Source organism: Coffea eugenioides, chromosome 6 (genome assembly GCF_003713205.1).
Source record: "Coffea eugenioides isolate CCC68of chromosome 6, Ceug_1.0, whole genome shotgun sequence".
Taxonomy (NCBI): Eukaryota; Viridiplantae; Streptophyta; class Magnoliopsida; order Gentianales; family Rubiaceae; genus Coffea; species Coffea eugenioides.
In genome coordinates this window covers 15,272,449-15,296,155 of record NC_040040.1, presented here as the reverse complement: position 1 = coordinate 15,296,155, position 23,707 = coordinate 15,272,449, and the positions used below count along the sequence as shown (strand labels likewise).

General features: G+C 35.2%; 2 protein-coding genes across 2 annotated transcripts; both read right to left on the bottom strand.

Annotated features, from left to right (window-relative positions):
- Positions 1-8,651: 8,651 nt before the first annotated feature.
- LOC113776182 (RNA polymerase II C-terminal domain phosphatase-like 4) lies at positions 8,652-15,669 on the bottom strand. Its single transcript, XM_027321290.1, has 9 exons — positions 15,569-15,669; positions 13,673-13,875; positions 13,496-13,581; positions 12,918-13,033; positions 12,249-12,429; positions 10,964-11,253; positions 10,338-10,526; positions 10,218-10,256; positions 8,652-9,703 (listed from the first exon to the last, which is right to left on the bottom strand). The coding sequence occupies exons 2-9, from the start codon at positions 13,873-13,875 to the stop codon at positions 9,392-9,394; spliced, it is 1,416 nt and encodes a 471-aa protein (XP_027177091.1). The 5' UTR covers positions 15,569-15,669; the 3' UTR covers positions 8,652-9,391.
- A 1,194-nt stretch (positions 15,670-16,863) lies between these two features.
- Positions 16,864-22,005, bottom strand: LOC113775864 (reticulon-like protein B21). The gene is made up of 9 exons (XM_027320904.1): positions 20,339-22,005; positions 20,179-20,232; positions 19,986-20,088; positions 19,792-19,866; positions 19,561-19,711; positions 19,323-19,392; positions 18,794-18,859; positions 18,097-18,219; positions 16,864-17,234 (listed from the first exon to the last, which is right to left on the bottom strand). The coding sequence occupies exons 1-9, from the start codon at positions 21,582-21,584 to the stop codon at positions 17,047-17,049; spliced, it is 2,076 nt and encodes a 691-aa protein (XP_027176705.1). The 5' UTR covers positions 21,585-22,005; the 3' UTR covers positions 16,864-17,046.
- Positions 22,006-23,707: the final 1,702 nt, after the last annotated feature.

Here is a 23,707-nt window from a genome sequence, read left to right as displayed (position 1 = left end):
ATGTAAGTAAAGGTCCAAAACCTAATAGTTTAAGATTTTGGATCAGAGTTGGGTTCCTGACTTACATATTGGACTCTTTGATGGACTCTCTCGAGGTGTTTCTCCTTATCAAATTGGTATCAGAATTTCAAGTTGTGAGACTGGGCTACTCATGGGCAAGTAGATTCTTCTCGAAATTGGATCGGTGAAAATTTTCTTCTTGGTAGTGGACCAAAGTGTCAAAGTACTAAAGAGTTTGACTAGTGTTAGACTAAGGAGTCAAAGGTTAGCAGGGGTCCAGAATGTAGTTTGGATGTTAAAAAAGAGTAGGTCCATGTTTGGAAGAAGAGGTGATCTTAGATGATAAGGTGGGCTTGTGTTGAGTATTAAAGTAGGTTCGAAGAAGGCTTGTAAATTTGGGTTTAATGTAGGGGTTACTCATGAAGGGGGAGGTTTGTTAGATTCATAAGTAAATGGAGAGATTTGTTAGATTCATGAGTAAAGAGTCATATCTCATATTGGTCCAAGAGATGGAGAAAGAGCGATTAATACGTAAGTAAGAGTTCAAGATCTAATAGTTTAAGCTTTTGGGTCAAAGTTGGGTTCCTGACTTATATATTGGGTTTTTTGGTAGACTTTCTCGAGGTATTTCTCCCTATCACCATAACAATATCTTTGGTATTGGAGTGGCAATCCGAGATCATAATGGTAATTTTCTTGCTGATTTGGCAAAGCAATTCTCTAGATTGGTGAGTGCTGAAATGGCAGAAGCATTTGCTGTCGGAGAAGCAGTTTCCTTGGCCAAAATTTTGATGATTCTGAATTTCATAGGTGAAGGGGATGCATCATCGATTATCCGGCTTCTTAGAGATAGAGGCGATGTTTTTTTCTGATATAGGCATTATAATTGATGATATTCATATGTCTTTGCTAGACCAAAATTGTGTCAATGTAAGTTGGATTCCAAGGGAGGCAAACAAGTTAGCACGCAATCTAGCTTCTTTTCCAAAATCTGCCAACTGTAGAGACTCTATATGGAACATTCCTTCGGATTTTGTTAAACAAATCGTGTTGAATGATTTCCAACAATCTTATTAATGAATATTCCTTATATATATATATATATATATATATAAAGAGAGGGAGTAAGGCTCAATTTCTCATCCCATGCATAGAGATGTTTATGATTGACAGGTTTCCCTATCGCCTCACCTGTTAATGAGTCATGATCCTGTTTAGTGATGTCATTACCAAGCCATGTTAGACGCAATCAAGCAGGAAGAAATGCTCTTGATTTTACCTACAAAAACTCATTTTATGCTCTATATGCAAATTGTTTCTCCAAATATGATTAACATTTTTTTTTTTGGAAATCTACAAACTCGTAGTATGGTTTTATATATGCATGTCATGGCCAGGGTTGGACGTAAAACAATAGGAATATGAGTATATGGTTGCCTGATGCATTGAAATTGATGGATTTGGAAAAGGGGAATAAAATGATCCACGTACTTTGATTAAACATACAAGTGTTAATTTCCGATTATGAGGTGACATTGGCTATAATTCCGCAAGTCATTTCGAAACGAGGCCATCTGGCCTGTGACGAGAGCAGATATAACTCTTTAGTCTTATTAAAGAGAAGCTATCGATCGAGTACGTATGTCAATCACAACTCAATCCGTCAATAATTCGGATTTCTTGGTAATAACATCCATAGGATCTCTAGAAGCCCTTAAATCACGGGCTCAAACCAGGCATATAATACACAAATTTCTTGGCAGTGGAACCTAATTAATTATGCCCACTTTGAAGATGAGATGATTATTGATTGCTCACCTGCTAAGCAGCTGCCCCCCAGCTAGGAGTGCTGACTAGAAGAACCATAATCAATCATACGAAGCATTCGAGTCCAGACTCTCCTCAGCCGATCTTGGCAACTAATGGCATGGTGGGATTGCCTGTGCAATTGCACCAGCCCCGATCCAAAACCATGGGAAGAATTTGAGTTTCCATCTTTCATTGTACGCTGTCTTTTGTCCTTACATCACTGAGTTTCCATCTTTCAATTGTCCATCGTGCTGCATTGATGTTTTCCATTTTTTCTTTTTTCTTTTTTTTTAAAAAAATTTTTTCAGAATGACAAATTCCACTTTTTCGTTTCATTTTGTGATCAGCTTCCTCGAGAAGAGCAGCAGTCTTTCATGCCGAACATGCATGCACGAAGCTGAAATGACATCTCGGTGCATCAGGACAAAACTTGATGTCAAAACGATGGTAACTAAACACGAATAATTACCTACTTATCTTCGAATTTCACTGCAAATGTAAATGCTGGATTAGTGAATAACTTACAGGTGTTCTTGTTATAATGACCTTTAATCTTAAATATATGTCCTGCTCCAGCAAAAATCACTAAACTTTTTTTTTTTTTTTTTTTTGTGAAAAAAACACTAGTTGGCTCTTTTTTGTACATGAAGACGAAATATCATTTAATCAAAGACACAGTACTCAATTTGTAACAATGCGTGGAGTGTGTCCGCGAGAGCCAGACAGTAGGAGACACGTCTTATGTCGTACATGTCTGCAAATTCCGCTGCAAATGTAAACCCTGCATTGATGAGTAATATATGAATATTCTGGTAAGTGACCTTTAATCTTGAGGATGTGTCCTGCTCGAGCAGAAACCACTAAACTTTTTTGAACCAAAAAAAGAAGAAAAGAAAAGAAACAGTACTACTTCACTCTTTTTTGTACATGAAGACGAAATCTCATTCAAATCAAAGCCACAGTACGCAATTTGTATTTACGTGCAGCGTCTCTGCGGGAGCCAGACACCGGGACACGTCTTATGTCTCTGTTCAACATTTCTTCTCACAAACTTTTGCTTTAACACAATGTTATTCTTCTTGCATAAGCTCAAATTAGGAAAAATCAAGGGGGTTTTTTTTTTTCTTTTTGAGTAATTCTGCCTTCATCCTAGGATGGGTACAAGGTTTCTAACTGTATTATCATACGTATAGTTTCTTCTCTTTTATCAGAGAGAGAGAGAGAGAGGAATTAATCTTGACTTCTCTATGAAAAAACTATATCTTGAGTTTTCAGAACTCTAATACTTGAACCAGCTCATCCCACCTAAAATATATGCATTGATTAAGAAGAAGACTAATCAGAAATCCTTGAAAATGACTTTTGCGGCCGTATTGCTAAGATATGCCGTTAATAATGAAGCGCTAATGTTATATGAATACGTGCATCAATCGGGCTGCTTATGATCATTTTAAATGGAGTAGATTAGATGCCTGCTAGCTGGGGATAAGAACCACCACCAAAGGCAGATGCAATCTTTCAGATTTCATTCAAGCATGTGTTTCATATTACTATCTCAGCTTTATTTAAAGGAGGCTAATAGAAGTCGTCAGTTCAGTCCACCCAGTCATAGATTACATTGTCAACTTCTGTTTCTGCTTTGGGGTACGTAGGAGGTTAAATTTGATGTTCAAGAACGTTCTCCAAGTTAGTGGCGCAATCTTATCATAAACTTCTGAGTGCAAAAAAGTTTACCCAGTGGATGATATGATACCGGGCAATAACATGGAAGTACAAGAAAAAGTGCAGCAAAATAGACGCTCGCAATAAGTCCGTAGGGCAATGAGTTTGAGAAATTGTTTGTTTACAGAATAAAAAAAGAAGTTAAAGACTGAAAAATCCCGACAAGTAAATGCATTATGAATAATCATAGTAGTCGTACGCAAATTCAAGAATTTGACACGTTGAGGATGCAAAAGTAGGAGCTACAACTATGCCCATTATGCAATTTTAGCAACTTCAAGAATTTGGTACAAACTTTGTTGGAAAATCATTACTTGTTGTAAATCAAATTGTGGGATAATTAATTACTCCTTTGGTACGCCCTAGTCTCCGATTCATTTGGAATCCACGGCGTTGATGTTGTGGTCCAAGCAAACAGCAAGATCAATATTGATATGGGGCTACAAGGAAAGCAAGTACTGGATCGGAAGAAGCTAGATGGCCCCGAGCCAATTCAATGTTCGAGTACCAGATAGCACTTTCATATCCAAATTACTACGAAGAGCTTGATTTAGATTGCTGTTGGCATCTAAAATTTGACAAGAAAAAGATTGAGAGCATTTTTTTTCTGACTTCTTGTGTTTCCATTTTCATATTCCTGTCTCTTAATCCAAAAAGAAGAAAAATATATACAAAAAAGAAGACGCATATTTTGACGTTGGTAATCGACCCAAACGAGCTAACTCCAATTGTTAGTAACTTAACTGAAGATTCTCAAACCAGTAGTGAATTGGGTTTTTGCTAGTAAATTTGCCAGAAGCAGCAAAAATTTTGACTGATTCCACCTAAAGCTAAAACATATATTATATTAGTTCCTAATAGTCATCAAACAATTATGGGTATCTAGTTTTAACATAATAGTCACATGTTCGTGCCTTCTCCTTTTCTGGTTCTCGTATGGTATGTTGAGGAGTGTCCTGTCCTGCATTATCTCATGATAGTACATAAAGACAACTCTCAAAATCTTATCACTTTTGGATTTATGCTACTCGATAAATTATGACTAGACGTGTTAAGGACACGATTAGTCCCAGTCATTTATCTGATTATGGACAGATAATAACGCCCTGCATGTTCTTCAATAAAGCACAACTTTCATAGTCTAGCAGCATGCGTGCTCTCTCTCTTTCTGTGTTTCTTACATTCTAAGATCAGGATAGGCCACTGTTCCACCGTAGAAAACTGCTGATAGTAGAACTCTAACCTGGTTAGGCAAAGGTGAACGAACGTTCTTAGCTAGCTGCACCAATACCCGTTGGCATGCAAGGTTGTTCTCATGTTTTTTTTTTCCATTATCAAACTAGTATCAGAACAGTGAATGGAAACATCAAGAGTGTTGTCATTAAATCAGTATTCAAATTGGTTCAACTATGAATATTCTAGCTAACACCAAATTAAGCTTCTATTCTTTTTTGTTTCTTGTTTTCTTTTCGCTTTCTTGAAATGAAAAGAAACCTTTAATTTAAACTGCTCCCGATCAAATTAGCCTGTGGAATCCAATTTAACGGACAGTGGTTGAAAGTGCGCAACTCAATTATTGCATTCGTTTGCTTGATTTGTGGAAGGGGACAATACTTGTTTCTGAATAAGACTCGTACGTGTTTATTGCTTCACCTCTTTCGAGATAAGATCAGTATGGGATAACATTGACTTGCAGTCGTCACAGATAATAGCTCATATTACGGCTGCCAATCTTCTTCCCGGTTTCTGATCGATTTTGATGGCTAGTTTTTTTTTTTTTTTTTTGTATTCAGCATTATTGTGCTATTAGTTAGTCCATTATTCTAAATTTCCTATTTTGTGGCCAATTAACTTGGGACGAATTTCACGTACAAAACTTGCCCAGTTTTCCTTCTTTGCTTCTGGACTTCGCCATAGATGCATGTTCACTTGGATCACAAACGAACGTGTGTACCAATAAATAGAGGGCAAACAAGAAATCAAATTTTTTTATAGATACGAAAACAACGGTTAATACAAGCTTACTTCCTCTAGATCACTTTCTGATTTAACAAGAGTCCCTTAGTTGTACAAGTTTCTTCTTTTTTTTTTTTTGCTCAATTTGTTACGTTCGACATATATATATCTATGATTGTATGTGTTTACTTTTTTTTTATGTGTTTGAAAGGGACAAATAAAAGATAACTAAGTGACACACATTTTCTGACTTAATGGAACCATAAGGGAGAAGCAGCTCTCAACAAAATAAAATAAAATAAAATAATTCAGGTTCGACAAGTGTGTATATATATATATATATATATATACACATTTACATACTCACCCTCTTTTTCCTAATAAATGAATTCGAAATTCTCTCCAAATAATTAGTGTTCAGAGTAGTTCCTTTCCACGTGGTTGAATGACTGCTTCAAACGTTCCTGACCCCCACCCACAAAAATGAAAAGAAAGGGTAGTGATTTCCAGGTTAGACGTTTAAGCGGACAACCATTAAACTCAAACGGTAGCTTATTAGCTCGGAAGATGGCGATTTCTCTGATCATTTATGATGATTACTTCGTTGACATTAAACAAGCCACTCAAAAAGATGGCTCCGTTCAGCAAATGAGTTTTTTTGGATGTTTATCTACAATTTTATTGTAATTTACTGTAAAAATTGTAGAAAAAATTTCTGAAGAGTGTAATTTTTTAAATATTTTGAAGTGTATAATTTAAAATTTTTAAAAATTTTTTTGAAGTTACTATAGCTAAAGTTGTTAAAAAACTTATAGTAGACAAACTTGGCCAAAAACTTCTTTGTCAAACAAACCCGATATTTTGAGGAGAGTTGAGTTGGGTGATAAGATGAAAAGGATTATAAATAGAAGGTTTTGGGTTTAAAACCTCCAATTCACTTGCCAAAACAAAAAAGAAAGAAAAGGGATTTAGATATTTCCGTTACCGGTGAGTAGAGGTGTCAAAATGTGTGACTTGAGCGGATTTGAGTTGGATAAAATGAATAATAGATATAAGTGAGTCAACCCATTTATACCTATTTAATTAGATGGGTATAAATGGGTAAGTCAAAAAATGAATTGACTAACCCAATTACCCATTTATAACCTATTTATTTTAACTTTTTATAAACTCATTTAAATTCATTTTTGCAAACTAAGTTATCAATTTATACCGCTCTTTGCACCCATCATTAGTTTTAAATATTTACTTATAATACTCAATAAACCTAATTACCAATTTTTTTTCCGTCCATGCTCTGTGTCGCAAAATTACATATTATTTAATAATTGAATAATAAGAATGTAAAAATTTGAACTAAGTACTATAAAAGTTAATATAAAAACTTAATCCAAAAATTTTGAACCCCTCACATTTTTTTCATATATAAATTTAAAATTTCATTTTGGAAAGATAAGAAAAGAGGCTAAAACTTATCATAAATTGGTAATGCTGAAAAAAACAAGTTAACAAACTAAGAGAAAACAAAATGATAATATAAAACCAACAAATAATAATAATAATGAAACAAAAGTAGTTAACATCATGGCAAAATAAAAAATTTGAAAAAAAAGAGGTTGGGGGAAGAAAATTTTAAATAGGTTAATTGGATTTAATAGGTTACCCAATAATACATATTTATTAAATGAATATTATTAGGTAACTCATTTATACTCATATATAAAAATTTAAAATGCCCATACCCATCTATTTATGGACGGACATGGATAAATTTAGTTAAATAGATTAATTTGCCACCTGTACCTGTGACTAGAGGTGTCAAATCAACCCACTTAACTAAATTTACCCATACCCGCCCATGAATAGATGGGTATGGGTATCTTAAATTTTTGTATATGGGTATAAATGGGTTACCCAATAATACCCATTTATTAAATGGGTATTATTGGGTAACCCATCAAATCCAATTAACCCATTTAGAATTCTCTTCCCCCCAAGTCTCTTCTTTTCCCCCACTTTTTTTTTTCAAAATTTTCATTTTATCATGATCTTAACTACTTTTGTTTCATTATTATTATTATTATTATTATTATTATTATTTGTTGGTTTTATTTTATTATTTTATTTTCTCTTAGTTTGTTAACTTGCTCATTTTTTAGCATTACCAATTAACCCATTTAGAATTCTCTTCCCCCCAAGTCTCTTCTTTTCCCCCACCTTTTTTTTTTCAAATTTTTCATTTTGTCATGATGTTAACTACTTTTGTTTCATTATTATTATTATTATTATTTGTTGGTTTTATTTTATTATTTTATTTTCTCTTAGTTTGTTAACTTGCTCATTTTTTAGCATTACCAATTTATGATAAATTTTAGCCTATTTTCTTATCTTTATAAAATGAAATTTTAAATTTATATATGAAAAAAATGTTAGGGGTTCAAAATTTTTGGATTAAGTTTTTATATTAATTTTTATAGTACTTAGTTCAAATTTTTATATTCTTATTATTCAATTATTAAATAATAGGTAATTTTGTGACATAGAGTATAAATGAAAAAAAATTGGTAATTAAGTTTATTGAACATTATAAATAAATATTTAAAACTAATGATGGGTACAAAGAGTGGTATAAATTGATAACTTAGTTTGCAAAAATGAATTTAAATGAGTTTACAAAAAGTTAAAATAAATGGGTTATAAATGGATAATTGGGTTATCTAATTCATTTTTTGACTTACCCATTTATACCCATCTAATTAAATGGGTATAAATAAGTTGACTCACTTATACCCATTACTTATTTTACAAAATCCAAACCCACCCAAGTCACCCATTTTGACACCTATACCTGTGACCATAATAGAAGAAAGCAAGCCTTCCTTCCGGATATTTCCATTACCTGTGACCATACTATTGGACACGGAAACTGGCTACAAAGGAGAAGGGGCCGCCCTAATTGCAGTAGCGGTTTCCGAATCTCCGAATCTTAAAGGAGAATATGTTGACCTAATTGCAGTACAGACTTCGGAACCTGTAATTAACTGGTTGTGAGCTTAGAAGACATTTTTCTTTTTTATCACAAATGGCTAAACTGACAATAGAATATCATAGACATAAAACGGCACTAGAACATCAAAGAAACGGAAAGACTTGCAAAGGAATTTGCTTTGGGAGCAGCACAGGTAGTTAACTCATCAACACCCTTGATCTTACAATCGTCCCCAAAAAATAACAAAAGAAGATCAACAATTTTGGTATCTACAAATGAAAAGATCATGCAAAGGGAACGATGCTGCTTTCTGCATTAACAGAGCTGATTGTTCATATGTCTATATATGGTCCTCCATCACCACAGAGGTATATATAAAACCTGGAAGTAACCATGAACCCCGCAAAACCAGACACTGTGGCAGTCAATATGCATTGAAATAAAAAGGCGTAAAGGACACCGTGTGATCTAAACTCCTCTAAACCTTGCCATTCTTCATACTGGTTCCTGGCTGCTTCAAATTTACCAAGTAATATTCGAACCCTACAATTGCATCATGAACCCTCAATGGGTAATCAGTTTTGTTCGTGTTCTTTGCTCACATCACAGTCGATTGTATCACCTTCAGTCCAGTTTTAACTGCTATTTACATTTCCGATCTAAGGATAAAATTTGCTGCCCCTCACTTTCAACCTATTAAAATACAACAACCTCATCATGTAGTCATATCTAGGAATGCAAATTGACGCCCTCTAAATTCGTTGAACTAAAACAAACCTAGTACCCTATACTAATTTGAGAACAACAGAGTCAGGCAAGAATTAAGGTATTAGCCCCAAAATCTATTGACTTCCAACTCTTATGTACTAAGATTCACGAAAACTCAACTATGGGTTAGCTCAAGGAGAATTTGGATCACTGGTTCTTTGAATTACTAACAGGATAGCTCTCTTCAGTTTGTCTTCTCCACAAATAGTTCGCAGCTTCAATCCACCTTGGATGGACCAAATATTTTCCCTCCTGCACTGCCCAAATGGATTTCTCTGTTCCGGGATCCAAAGAGACGACATGTGTTACTGACGGGTCAACTTCAGATGAACATGTAGCTCCCAACTGCTCTGCCATTTTCCATAGGTGATGATTTTCACCCTGAAACTGTGTGGGGAAAACGCGAGTAAATACAACCTTGCAACCCTTCAAAACTTCCTTCCTAACTGTTATTAGCACCTGCCATAGATATAAAAGAGAAAATATATCACACATCTTTCTAAATAACATTAAACATCACAAGTCAACATCGTAGAATTCATGACTAAGAAGATGAAACCAATCTAAACTGGAGAATGAAAAACTTAAAACTCCAAAGTCACCAGAATCCTTTATCATGCGTTGTGGTACAAATTCCACGTAGCTAAGCAAAATTTTTGCAGAAGATGGACCCATACAAACATAATTTCACTAATCTAATGTTTGAAAATTTTCTGACAGCTTGGAATGCAGGTTTATTTGTTCAAAACCCAGTAACAGTTTGGCAAAATAAATTGCATGCTTGGAAAGAAAGCTCTAGTGAAAACATGAAATTCCATAAAAGCAAGTTCAACTACAATACAGATAAGGTACCATAATAATACCCATTAGGGAACCAGTGCATAGGCTAACGAAAAAAGATTATGACTTCAACTCCTATCCAAACACAGAAACATATGGAGGAAAGCCATCAGTACTAGTCCTCCACAATTACCTGCCTCACATCTCGATCAGCAAGACTTGCACTATGTTCCTGTAAAAGAAGATTTCAATGAGAATAATTGAGCAACAAAATGTTAAAGCAATTCAAACAATAATAGTGATGAACACATACCGTGTCAAAAAAGGTAGAATGTATCTGCTGAAGAACTCTAAGAACTGTAGCAAGGGCTCCGTCACTTTCACTTTCATCAGTTTTACGCTCAGAGAGTGATTTTGAACCGAAGCCAAATTGACGACAACTTGAAGCAAAAAAATGATATCTTTCCATCAATATCAAATTCTCCTTGTGTTTTCCCCAGACCTAGATCATTCAATAACGCTCTTGTCAACTTGGCAGCAAATGCAGACATATACAAACTTCTGAAAGTACTTGCTTAAAAATCAATTAGTCATGATAGATGTCTATGTATGTCATCTGCTTCCCAGACAACATTAAGAAGGAAAGCAAGCTGCATTATGTGGACACGGGGACCCAAAAGATGCCAAAATTTCCCCAAATATATACATGCACTCACACACATACATACACAAAAACGCGCACACAGAGACAATCCCCCCATTATAAAGTGACTATTTCCAATTGAAAACATCTGTGTGTAAAGGAAAACGTCAGTGCTCACAAACTGATAATAGAGGAAAAGCAAACAATTGACACAAAATAATGAGAACCAGAAAAGGCAGGAGAAAATCTGACAAACTAAATATGAAATACTGTAAAGGACTACTTATTGGAATTACCGCTTCCGTGTCATCAAGTATTAAGACAGCACTTTCTTGCCCCAAAACAATATCAAGACCTTTCTGGTGTCTCTGTGTGCAATCTCCTTGTGCAATCACTCTGGAGTGGAAATAGACATCTCCAGGGTCAAGCAATTTTGCCATTTGCAATGCATATGCACGTTCACCCATTGTGTATATGTACATCTCAAACAAGTTGCTTGCTTCTTTCAAGAAACTATGGACGAAGGGCCTTAACTTGGTCATCATATGCATATAGTCTAGTCTGTATAAGCTGTTCTTCAAAGCATCTGGAACAATAAAGTAACCAGTTAAGCTACAAAATATTAGTTACAATTATGAAAATCAAGAAGTTAACCAAAAGGATACTAAAGCAAACAATGAAACCCTCTATCTCTAATAAATAAGAAGAATTGAAGAAATACTGGCAAAAACTTAATGAAAAATGTTAATTTAATTGTTACAATTCCACTACCAGTAGCAGCACAGTAAATAATTAACCAAATATATACAACTAAAAGCTGCTTCCAGTCTCCAGGAGTGCAGAAGTTAAGGAACACCAAGATTAAATGGATTAAGATACACGAAACAGAAATAGAGAACTCATGCACTGTAAATTCAATATTCATAGTAAAAATACAGATCTGCATAGCATATTAGCCAAATGGAATCAATGTAGATACCAGATTATTTGTCCCAGAGGATGGCATTGGTTTCTTTTGGTCCAAGAAGAATCTAGAGTTCTTTGTAACCTAAATACTGCCCATATCCGTTCCAAGGAACATGTGTACTAAACCATGTCCTGAAATAATCATCCCCAAGTAGTGGAAGTACCTCCGAGGTCATTAGAGCTACCTCCAGTTTGAGAGTCATCCTTTTGAAAACAATGAACTAAGTTGTCCAAAGTAGACCATCATGAAACTTCAATAATACAAACCCTAATCAAAACCACGGGGAAAGGAGAAGAGCTTGTCGGCACTGGTCAGTCTGACCAAATGTCTTCCATTAGCAACTCTCTCTCTCTCTCTCTCTCTCTGAGATGGTGACAAGCTTTTGTCACAATTTACTTTTATTTCTTTGTGATAATGGAAACAAGGTCTAGGGGGGAAGGATTTGTAGCCTTTGCTCATAGAATTTCATATCATAGCATGAATCAAATATATAAGACCAGACAACAGAGTTGTCATGTAAAATAGAAAACTATCCGCATAAAACAACTGTAACAGAAATCAGCAGAAGAATGATAAAAATTAAACAGCAACTATATAAAATGAGAGCATTGTACCTGGTAGATCATCTCTGGAGCCCTTCAAGTATCCCTCATCTACTGTAAGGTCTAAAAACCGACTTGAGTTCAGCAGTGTGTGATCTAAATCAAGAACCAAGTAAAGTTTTTTCTTGCGAAGCAGGTTCTTCAAGTCTTTATCACGTAATCGAGCAATCTCGTCATTAGCGAGCCTTAGATTCTGTTAAATAAATTACATAATTACCTGCCTAAATACCTCCACATAAACCAATAAACTTCTCAATGTGTAATATGAAAAAACCAATACAACAAATAGCTGTAAAAAATGCAGCCCAGAAAATTTAAGGTTAGAACAACATTTTTCTGTGACAAAAAAAGAGTTCAAAGGCAAGAATCAGTTAACATCATTCATAAAAGTCTTACGGGAAGAGATGAAAAAGATGGAATTGCTCCTTAAATGCACCAACATTCTGTGCATAAGTGAAAACTAATATTAAACCTTAAACCCCCAAGGAAACTTCAGATTTCAAATTGGAAAGAAAGAGCTTACGATTAGAATGTGCTACAAAGAACTTAACAGGAGAAGCATATAAACAACAATAAGTGATTCAAAAACAGCCAAATCTAGAAAACAGGCAAGTAATCCTGAGCAGCCAAATTATAAAAACAACAAAATACATCCTAACAAGATTTCCAAGCGATTGCAACCTTGTGTATGTAGCTGAATGCAACACCAGACTCATCATCCATCTTCAGCCCACACCGTATACATAACCCACCAATCACACCAGGATGTGAACAAACATCCTTATCTGAAGATGCTCCTGCAGAAAGCAGACTTTTAGAAAACAAAGCATCATGTTACCAGAATTTCATAGTGAACTTTCCACCAATCTTGCATTGCTACTTAAATTCCAGTTGGAAATCAACAAAGTACCTTTTTGTCAAACTAAGAAAATTTAAGAAATCCAGCTGCATCTTCCAAAATCATAAAATATCCTATACCTGGCTTCCCTTGTGTAAAAAAGTACTTTACCCCATTTTCAAACCCTTGAAGTAAATCCTTATTTTCTAGACTTCAGTTCAGGTCTCTTTCAGGATGTTATTGGTATCCATCGATCACAAAAACTGTAACTAACAATCAACCTAGAAAGATTTTTAGACTAAGCGCTTGTCTGATCATCTTGTTACGTATTGAGGTTAGCATGCAAATATTAACTGTATTAATTGTTGCGTATCTATCATAAGCGGCAAATGAACAGAAAGAGTACAATCATAGGCATTACCTGAAGTTTGTATCTCAACTTCCTGGGACGTCATAGCTTCTACATCTAATGAGCTCTCAAGAATCTCAACCTTGCGCCTTTTAATCCTTAAAAAAAAAAAGCAAGCAAAAGTTGAACCAGACAATAGGCACAGAAACCACGGCAAGCAGTACAAAGAAACATCTTCTGAATACTCACTTCTCAGAGTCTAAGTCATAGTCGTCGGTGTCACCACCTTTGTTTTCTTTTTCTGCTTCTTCTTCTTCTACTACTTCCTCCTCTGCTTCTTCTGGATGAGGTGATGCATCAGAGGCAGAATCCAACTCTGCATCAAGAAATGCAGCAAAATCCTCGCCGCTTGTGCTTGGAGAGTGCACAGGTGAGTCTGCTGTTAAGCTCATCTGAGCAAACAAAAGCCAACATATATCTTAGATCTCTTACTAGACCAGAAATTTTTTCCAACACTTTTATGATGAAAAAAGAAAACAAAACAGAAGAATTAACACTACCAATCAACCAGCAACAATAAATTAAGGTGAAATTACACGAAAATGGAAATAGAGAACAATGTTCATACCCACAGCATGATCCAGCACCTCGCCATTGGTATGCCAATGCACTTTTTAATGTTTTTAAAGCTTATCATGCAATTGAGGACAGAGTTTGCAGTCAAAAAGACAATAAAATCGGAAAAAATGACAAAAAGAATAAAGAAAGTCTAGAATCAGTTTCTCAAAATAAACAAAACGAAGTTCATCCGACATTATATGAGATTAGAAAGTGTTAGTGTAGCCTAGTCTAACTCAGAAAATGGCTGCCAATCTTCCAAGGCCAAACAATGCTTTGGCAAATTTCTGAAACTTGTAAAGGAAACGCTGATTAAGGGACTACCCATTTAAAAACAACCCACCGTAAATTCAATAAAAGAAAATTGCCTTTGCTATCTTAATTAATTAATAATTTTGCAGCCCCTGTGCATTCATGCAATGAACTTTTGCACAATCTTTTTCCCTCTCTGATTAGTGAAGTTTTCTAAATATTCATTCCTTCCGTCATTTGCCACTGTTTCTAAATTTTGCAGCCTAAGTTCTTGAGCATAAATTTCAACTCAAGACCCAATGCCCATTTCTTCCACAACCAATTTCATCAAAGTATAGTCATTCAAATATGGAAATTCTGTTTTAAGTGAACGGAATAGACAAAGTAGTGCATAAATAGTAGACATTCTTGTTCTGGGGAGCTGTGAACGGCAGAAGACATGTCACTAACTGATTGGTGAGACAGCACAGAGTTAGCTTTTCTAATTTAAGGTCATGCATTTCCTGGTTCTACGGCTACCTCATTTGCATGTTCAGATAACAAAGCTGGAAGAACTTAAAAAAGAAAATCCTAAATGTCATAGATATTGAGCTACCAAAACACCACCTCTGCTGCCCACTTAACCATTTTCCCTTTCTTTCCACAAAATTAAGGAAGCATCCATATACCTCAAATCAATCTAAAAAATCAAAATTTTCAACAATCTACAGTTTCAAACTGCAACGCCAGTCTATATTATCAAAAAAAAAAGAACTCAAGAGACCAATTAGTCAACCAGCATCACGATAGCCAAAAACCAAGAACCGGTAAACAACACATTGAACGATCATCATACACATAAATGGAAAACAGCCAAATCAAAAAATCAAAACCCACAAACTTTTCAGGTGTTTCACCCAGAACCCATCTCTCATTAGAGACCATAAGCAGTGAAAAGAATGAGTGCAGCAGTGGATTTTACGTGGAAATTACAAACAACAGATACTCCACACGTTATGGTCAGAAAAAGCAGAAGAAGCCTTGAGATACTTCAGACAGTTAAAAGCGAAAGATGGCAATCACAATTCACAACTAGACCACAATTTTATCATCTAGAACAGCATAATTACGAATAACGAAGAAAACTATTCAGCCAAACAAAATGCTACTAACAACAATACAATCAGCAATTACAACTGCAACAAACCGGGAGAGCAAATAGAGGTCAAATTTTAGCTGATAATATCACATTAAAACTTTGATTAATAACTTAGAAGTAGGTAATAAAACCCTTGCCTGGAACTTGATCAAAATCTCATATCGTTGATTGATCGATTGTTGTCGTAAAACAGAAAATTGGGAGTGGGGTTATAGTTTTGGGGATTAGGGCTCTTCACTCTCGGGCACTATTATTGTAGTTCTAGAAACCTGATCATCTCCTATTTATTGTTTTCTGGCAGACCGAACGGTTTTCGGGGGAATGAAACCGGGTTCGACAAGTCAATGAACCGATTTTGACAAGTGGCAAGGAAATTCATTTTCACAATTTTCAAGCCCCATAAACGACGTTGTTTAACGGGTCTAGGTTCTTGGCTTAGAAGGGAAAGGGGATAAATGGAGAGACTATTCCAATCTTTTATTTTCTTTCTATTATATTGTTTGATATCTTCCACTATATATACGTGAGAAGTATGTACCAAAATTTGGCGCTAAAAAAATGTCATTGTTTGTATTTATAAAAAAATCTCCTTTATCCAAATTTTATAGATTCTAAACTTTGAAGTTAGAAAGAGTAATGGGCATATAAATTTAGAATCACGAATTATCTCATACATTATCCCTCAATCTTACGCTAATTACTGTTTAATTTCAACACCAATAACTACTGCGTTTCCCCTTTTTATATTTCATATTTGTATATCAATTTATTTTCCAACTAAAATAGACTTTCTTTTAATTTGCACAAGCATCAATTGTGCGACAATTATTAGAGATACAATAAAGTGAAAAAAATTTGATCGTGTAAGATGTCATTTTTTATCAAGGTGTTTCTAAGTTTCTTTTACTCACATTGACGCTGTTTAAATAGCGAGACAACATTTTTTTCTCATGAAAACTTGCCTTTTCATTATTAGACCTTTTTGACATATACTTTATTTATGAATTGCTTTTGTCATTTTAAATCTCTTAGGAACATAAATTAATCTCCATATTTAGTAAAATGGTGATTCTTTGGGCTCACATGGATTGGCATTGATAGGAAAAGTTTTACTTTCTTAAGTATGTACGTCACGAAACGGATATATTATTTTGGCTATATTTTTTTTTTCTATTATTATTTTGGCTCCATTCGACATTGAACAACTATTTTCATTTGCACTGTAATTATTAATAAAAATTTGATCTCTTTTTTTTTTTTATGTAAGTGGGAGGGTTCAAACGTTCGAACTCTCCTGCAATCACTCCCTCATCCTAAAACCATCCAATTCATCTCTTATTCCAAATAAAAATTGATCACCTATGTATTGGTAAACTTATTTTCTAAATAAATAAAGTAAGGCACACACGAGTCTAGAAAAAAGCTTCTTTTTTTCATTTCTTCTTTAATATATACTTTATTTTTACATATCTAAACTTATTTCCTAAAACATCAGAAAATTAAGGACACACAAGACTAAAACTTTTTTTTTTCGTTTTCATCTATACTTTTTTTATTTCTTGTGGTATCAAACTATAATAAACAAAGTGTAATGGGCAATTGGGCCTGCATATGCTTAAAAGGTCCTCTTTTGTTTGCCTGTTTCCGTTACAATGGGCCTCGGCCGTTGTCGCTGGACGTGGCCGCCACTTTGTCCTGAAGTGGAAGAAGAATCCTCAGCTCTTGTTTGCACCTCAGGTGTAGCCCATCCCTCTCCAATGAAGGATGGCTGGTAATATCTATACGCCACAAATAACATGAACACTGGCAAAAAAAAAAAAGAGTCAATAATTGTATCGGTTGTCATTTTTCTTTTTATTTTTTTTTTTGCATATAATTCACAATAGGCTACGTGCTTGAAATATTTAGCCATATTTAGAAGCCTAAATTTAAGGATTAAATTGTATATGTAAAAATAGAAACGTTCTTCCATTTTAGCTTCTTGCACTTCAATCCACTCACTAAATAATAGTATGCTTCCAAAGAATCAAGAGACTAATTTGCGAGCCCCTAGTGGAGGAAGCGGCAGCAATCCGAATGGGAATGCTAATGGCTCGAGAGGCTCAATGGAGAGAAGTGGAGCTCCAGTCTGATTGCAAGGAGGTGGTGGACATGATTAACAAGGAAAATGGGAAAGAAGCTAGAGTTGATATCATTCTAGAGGACATTGCAAACATGAGATGTTTGTTTGAGAAATATACTTTCTCTTTTGTCCATAGAATAGGGAACAAGTGTGCACATAGATTAGCAAAGTTTGCTGTCAAGCTAATTAGGAATGTTGAATGGGAAGAGAGCTTTCCCATGTGATGTATCAAACCTTGCAATGTCAAGTTATGAATACAAATATGACTTTTGACAACAACAAAAAAAGAGACTAATTTGCGAGTCTAAATGTCACTTCCCTTTTTTTTTTTGTAAATTTTTTTTTGTAAAATTGAATGTTTAGACATCATCTTTTCTAGTAATTAATCTATCCTTTTCACAATTTTAACAATATATATATATATTTTTTTTTCAAAAATATGTTAGGCTGAAAGAAACTACTTGTTCCTGGTTTCTTTTAGGCTTTCTTTTTCACCAAATTTAGGATCAAAAGGGGCACTAGTAAAGTCAGGAACTATTTTACCTGCCCAAATTCGGGCAACAATTGAAGACAAATTCCACACCAGTGTGAAGATAGCAAATGCCACGGCTTTCTTATGAGAACATGATTCCCAAGCGTCCCGAAACCGTCGAATCCAAAATACACCTTCATGAACATATATGCAATTCGTGTCAGCAAATTCTTGAATTTGGGGTACAATACATAGCTATGGTAGGATTTTCTTTCTTTTAATATGTATGTGTAATAAAATGATAACTTGATGGGAACTGAAATCGGACCTCATGCAACCATATGCATATCCTAATGGAGTACTACTTTTATTTTGTGGGATCCATCTTCCAAACATTAGTTTCTTTCAGTTTCAGCAACTAATCACCTAATCCTAAAGAAAGTTGGATCAACAATTCAACATGCTATACTTATAAAGCTCCCCCCAGAAAAATACTGCGTAATAAATAGAAGGAGGCTGGTAGTTTGGTGGGGTGACCCTGTCTGGTCTTTGCAGATGAGATGTAGACAGGTTCTTGTGGGTAGGCACTGCTATAACGGTACAAACAATCAACACTCCAGAGACGTATCCTATGTAACATGAATGAATTGAAGTACTAACTTTTATGCAATTGTGATGTGCAGATGCAGAAAACAAATTCAGATTTGACTTTGAGAGAGAAAAAAAGATTTATTATGAGGGGTTTTTTTTTTTTTTTTGGCTTTTTACCGTAAGCAGTTAATTGAGTGGAATAGGATGAGCAGACTTTTGGCACTGTGAAAACTCCGAAAAAGCCTGTGACAGAAAACAAGCGTCAGCCACCAGAAGAAAGTAAAACCCATTTCCCCACAAGGAATGATCAGAAAAGGAAATCTATAAAGTCTGTCAAAGTACAGAAAATTACTTCAACTTATACTTGTTGAGGTGTTTGGATTGTAATTTTTTATTAATTTTATACACAAATTTTTAATTATTTTTTTATTTCGCGTGTATCAAATCTTTCTTTCGTACCGGTGTTTTTTTTTTTCAGAGTTTTTCTTTGGTATAAAATAAAAGAATGTGTGTGAATTTTGTCTTTAGACATGAGAATCTTTTGACGAATACTATAGCAAATGGTAATTAATATGAAATGAGGAGGAAAGAGGATGCATCTTATATGCTTTCAAACAATTCAAAAAAAAAAACAAAAGAAATCGGTGCAATTGCTTCAGCCATGCCATGCTAGAAAGATAAGCATTGGCGTTATGGAAAAACTCACCCAATTTGACCATTTTCCATATGGTTATGGAGCTGCCACACCGTGCCAAGACAAACAGTAGCACTGCCATCTGTCAGAATAGATTCACAAATTGTCAACTACTACTCATAAATTCCCATCAAACATGAAGCTGAAATTGTCCCAAAAATTTGATATCATCAAAATTCAAAGAAAAAAAAAATGGAGAGATCATATGAGCTGGAGGAGCTTTTTTATCCCCCAACCCCATTAATTTTACCTTCATTGTAGTAGCAGGATCTCCAGAGAAGAGAGCTTTGATTTTCAACAGAAACTCATTTACACAGGGAAGAATCAATTTCACCAACCAAACTGCTTCCTCTTCCCCAACAACATAGCCCATGCTTGAATCATCTAAATCGACAGCTCCCCTAGTAAATGGTGTAAAGCCTTTTGAGAAGAGCCATCAGTTGTAATCACTTTTATCTATTGAAATAAAGAAAACAATTACCTGGAAATGAGTGATCTGAAGAGGAAAATTGCTGCAAGATAGATCAATCCCAGATAGGATAACACAGATATTGCACTGTCGTTGCCATGATTCAAGAAAATTCAGTCAAGTGCTCTTTATTTAAAACAGATTATTAACAAAACAGAGTTAAAATGTCTTTTCACTCTTCAAGAGCAAGATAAGTAATTAATTACCTGATGTTGAGATCCTTAGCGTATGAAGATGAAATAATGATGAATGTTCCAATGCCAAAGACAAATGCTGATTTTGATGCATCCCTCCACATCACCAAGTCAACTGCAAAACATACACCAGCAAGAAATGCAAATTGCCATCAAGTAGTCTCTAATAAATATAATTGAATTCAGCACAGAAAATAAATCTTACCAAAGCTCTGTAATTTGCTATGAGTTCTAGGACTTCCCTGAAATTCATCTGGAACTTGAACAACAACAGCAGCAGCAGAAATTTCAGTGCATTTTTTGTGGTAAGAATGTCACATTTCTGATCATGATCAATGGTGTGCAATTGAACAATATGCACTTACTTGGTCTTTTTTTTGTTGGACTTGGATGAACTCTGGCATGGCTGACAACAGGAGGAGACTGTTTCTTCACCAGTGATGGAATTGACATTGGCCTTTCATTGCTCTGACGAAATTTCTTCTCTTCTACCACAACCTTCTTTGGCTTCTGCTCAGCAACACTGATCTCCTTCACAACAAGACTCGTCTTTTCAATCTCAACTTCAATTTCCTGATCACCCTCTTCCTCCAACTCAGCTTCCCAATCTTCTTCATCACCATCAGCATCGTCAAAATCGTCAGTGTCTTCTACTATTGGTGGAGATTTGACCTGCTGCTGTCCCGCATTGCTGCTAATATTGCTTGTAATCACCTTCTCTTCACAAACATCAACTTCCTTACAATCTTCATCAGACCTTGTTTTCTCCATTCTAACTATGTTGTCTTCTTTAGGACTCTTATTTGACTCATCAACAACCGCCTTTTCTTTCTCAGACTGCACTTTAGAACTCTTGCCATTATCATCATCAAAATCCTTGCTTGATACAGTTTTTGCTTTCACCAGCTGGAGGGAATTATTAACATTCCCATTAGAAGAGTCCTCAACAGCCTTAATTGAATCTGATTTTACTTTCCTCAATTCAGAAGTCTTCTCACTTGCATTTTCAGTGTTCAAGGCCTTAATGGTCTCTGATTTCAATTTCCTCAATTGAGTTGGATTCTTGTCATTTCCATCAGAGGATTCACTAGAAAACTTTTGAGAAGCAGATCTTATCTTCATACTCTGAATTGGGCTTTTCTCAATTCCATCAACCGAAGCACCCAAATCCTTAATTGCCTCAGATTTTGACTTCTTGCTCTGAGCTGGGCTCCTTTTAATTCCATCAGCAGACATACTCAATTCTCTAAACTGTTCATCAAGATTCTTGTTTGTTTCAGATCTTTGCCTAGCAATCTGAATTGGGCTCTTCTCCAAACTGTCAGATTTCCAAGTTTTCCTCTTCCCACTAGCCCCCACTGGACTCGTTTTTGGCCTCAAGTTCATTTTTTTATCCACTTGAGCTGGAACAATAGCTAATCTATTACTAGTCCCACCATCCTTTTCATCATTTTCTTCTGAATCATTACTACCATTTTTCTCACCATTAAAAACTTTGATGCCACCTTTGACTTCATCAAGCTTCATTCTGCTCTCCCAAACAGACCCTGCCACAACACCAATTCTTGATGATGTAGCTCCACCACCCCCTTTTCTTCTCCCCACATCCATATTCTTGCTTCTTTTGTACTACTCTTATCACTTTCCTCTCTCAGGTAGACAGCAGTAATGAGTACACTGGGGACCCTTTGGTTAAGTAATGGATTGATTGAGGCTTTGATTTCAAGAAATGGCAATTGGTATGATGAAAATCATGAAGACATTGGGATTCCACTCACTAACATAAAAGAAGGGGCGAAGGAGAGGAGTCAGAGAACTCAGGAGAGTAAATAAAAAAGGAAAAAGAAAAAAGTGGACCACAATAGTAACATCCCTCTTCACCTTTTTTCCTCTGTTCTTTAGGCATTTTGCTTAGATTAGGTACATGTTTATACTGTACTGCCACATGTTTGATGTAAGAATGTGAGTAAATCAAGTGCAAGTGTTACTGAAAAAGTGAAAAAGTAAATGTAGTGAGATAATATGTTGGGGGATGAATGATTAGGTTATTTAGGATTAGTAGCAGATCTTGAAGGTATTTATTCTCTTACTTTTGTGTCAAAGGATCTGTGTGACTCCTGCAACCGATGCAGGAGAGGAGAGGCACCGACAAAGGACACTCCCTCAAAGTTACTCATCTCACATGCATACATATGCATCTCAAAAGTACAAAGCTTCGGATTGGAACAGATGAATAAGATTTTTGGTTTTTCGAGTTTACTAATTTGGTCTTTTTTCCGGGCTTCTTTCTTTGTTTAATTTTTTTTTTGATTAATTCAAAATGCAGTTGTTTACTAGTAGTGAACAAGTCCTACATGCATTATTATGCTCCATGGTCAATAGCAAAAGATTTGAGAAAAGAGAGAGAGAAGAATTTTAGCGTCAGAATCAATTGTTTGTCATCTTTTGGCTAATTTGGGTGGTGGTAGTGTTGTTTTAGCTTTTTATCTGCAACTTACATAAGAGTAAGGGAGGTGGTAGTTCCACATTGAAGTACAGCGTATGACAGTACGAGTAGATGAAGAGAATTTGGCACCTTCTTTGAAGAGGTCCAAGCTACAGCCGCTAAAGTTTTCCCAACAGTTTCTCCAAGAATTAGGTCATAATAGTAAAGGCCCTTATTTTCTTTAAGGACTTTGCTTTAATTCGTTAGTTACATTTAGTCAAGCACCAACCCCCAAGCTACTCTAACATATGAAGACAATGACCGTTATTGATGTTTTACCTTTAGGCACATGGATCATTCTTCATAGAATCAGGTACCAAATTAGTCTAATATACACTTTTACAAATGGTTCCAAGCAAACTTGAGCAACAAAATACATTGTTATCAATCAACTACTTCAAAAGTAGATAGCTACCAAAACAATTTTAAACCTCGACAAAAGTAATGAGTTTTAACGAGTTCGAATGCTTCATCAAAACTCGTCCGAGCTTGAAAGTAATTCTTATATAATTACAATATTACCTTTTTACCGTTTAAGAATTTTACAAAACATACAAGATATCGTGTAATTTATCTAAATTATATACCCTTATTGGTCATTTCATAATTATAATTAATATATTACATAAATAAGAATAAATACTCGAGCTACTCGACGAACACTCGAATAGCATAAAACAATACTCGAACTCAACTTGTTTTCTTTGTCGAGTAACTCGAACTCGGTCAACCTGAGTCCGAGTCGAGTGTTTGATTGAGCTGCTTGCCATCAACTGTAAGTGGTCCTATGAGATCATGAATAATTGGCCCGTTGTACTTGTATTGATTTCTCTCTCTCTCTCTTGGGCTAAATCCTTGAATTAATGTTGTGGGTGGTAATAATGGGCTATGTACATATTTATTTGATTGGTGAAAAATCAATTACAGCTGTGGTAGCTGTTTAATCATGTTCCTTACAGGGGAAAAAGGTAGTTTAATCATGGGATGGATGGGGTCCTACTTCAGGTAAAAATGGTATTGTTTTACCATGCCTAATAATTATTGAGGTTGTTTAACTAAAGTATCAATTATTGCTAATAAGCTTGTGTGACATTTCAAGGTTTGGGTAAACTTTATAACGTGCTAACAGAAAATCTTTACGCGTGCAATACCGTTGGAGGTGGCCAAAAAGATGCATTCAATGAAACTTAAAACAGATAATCTTTACTCGAGATACAAGAGGAAACCATCCCTTTCTATATTTTTTTTC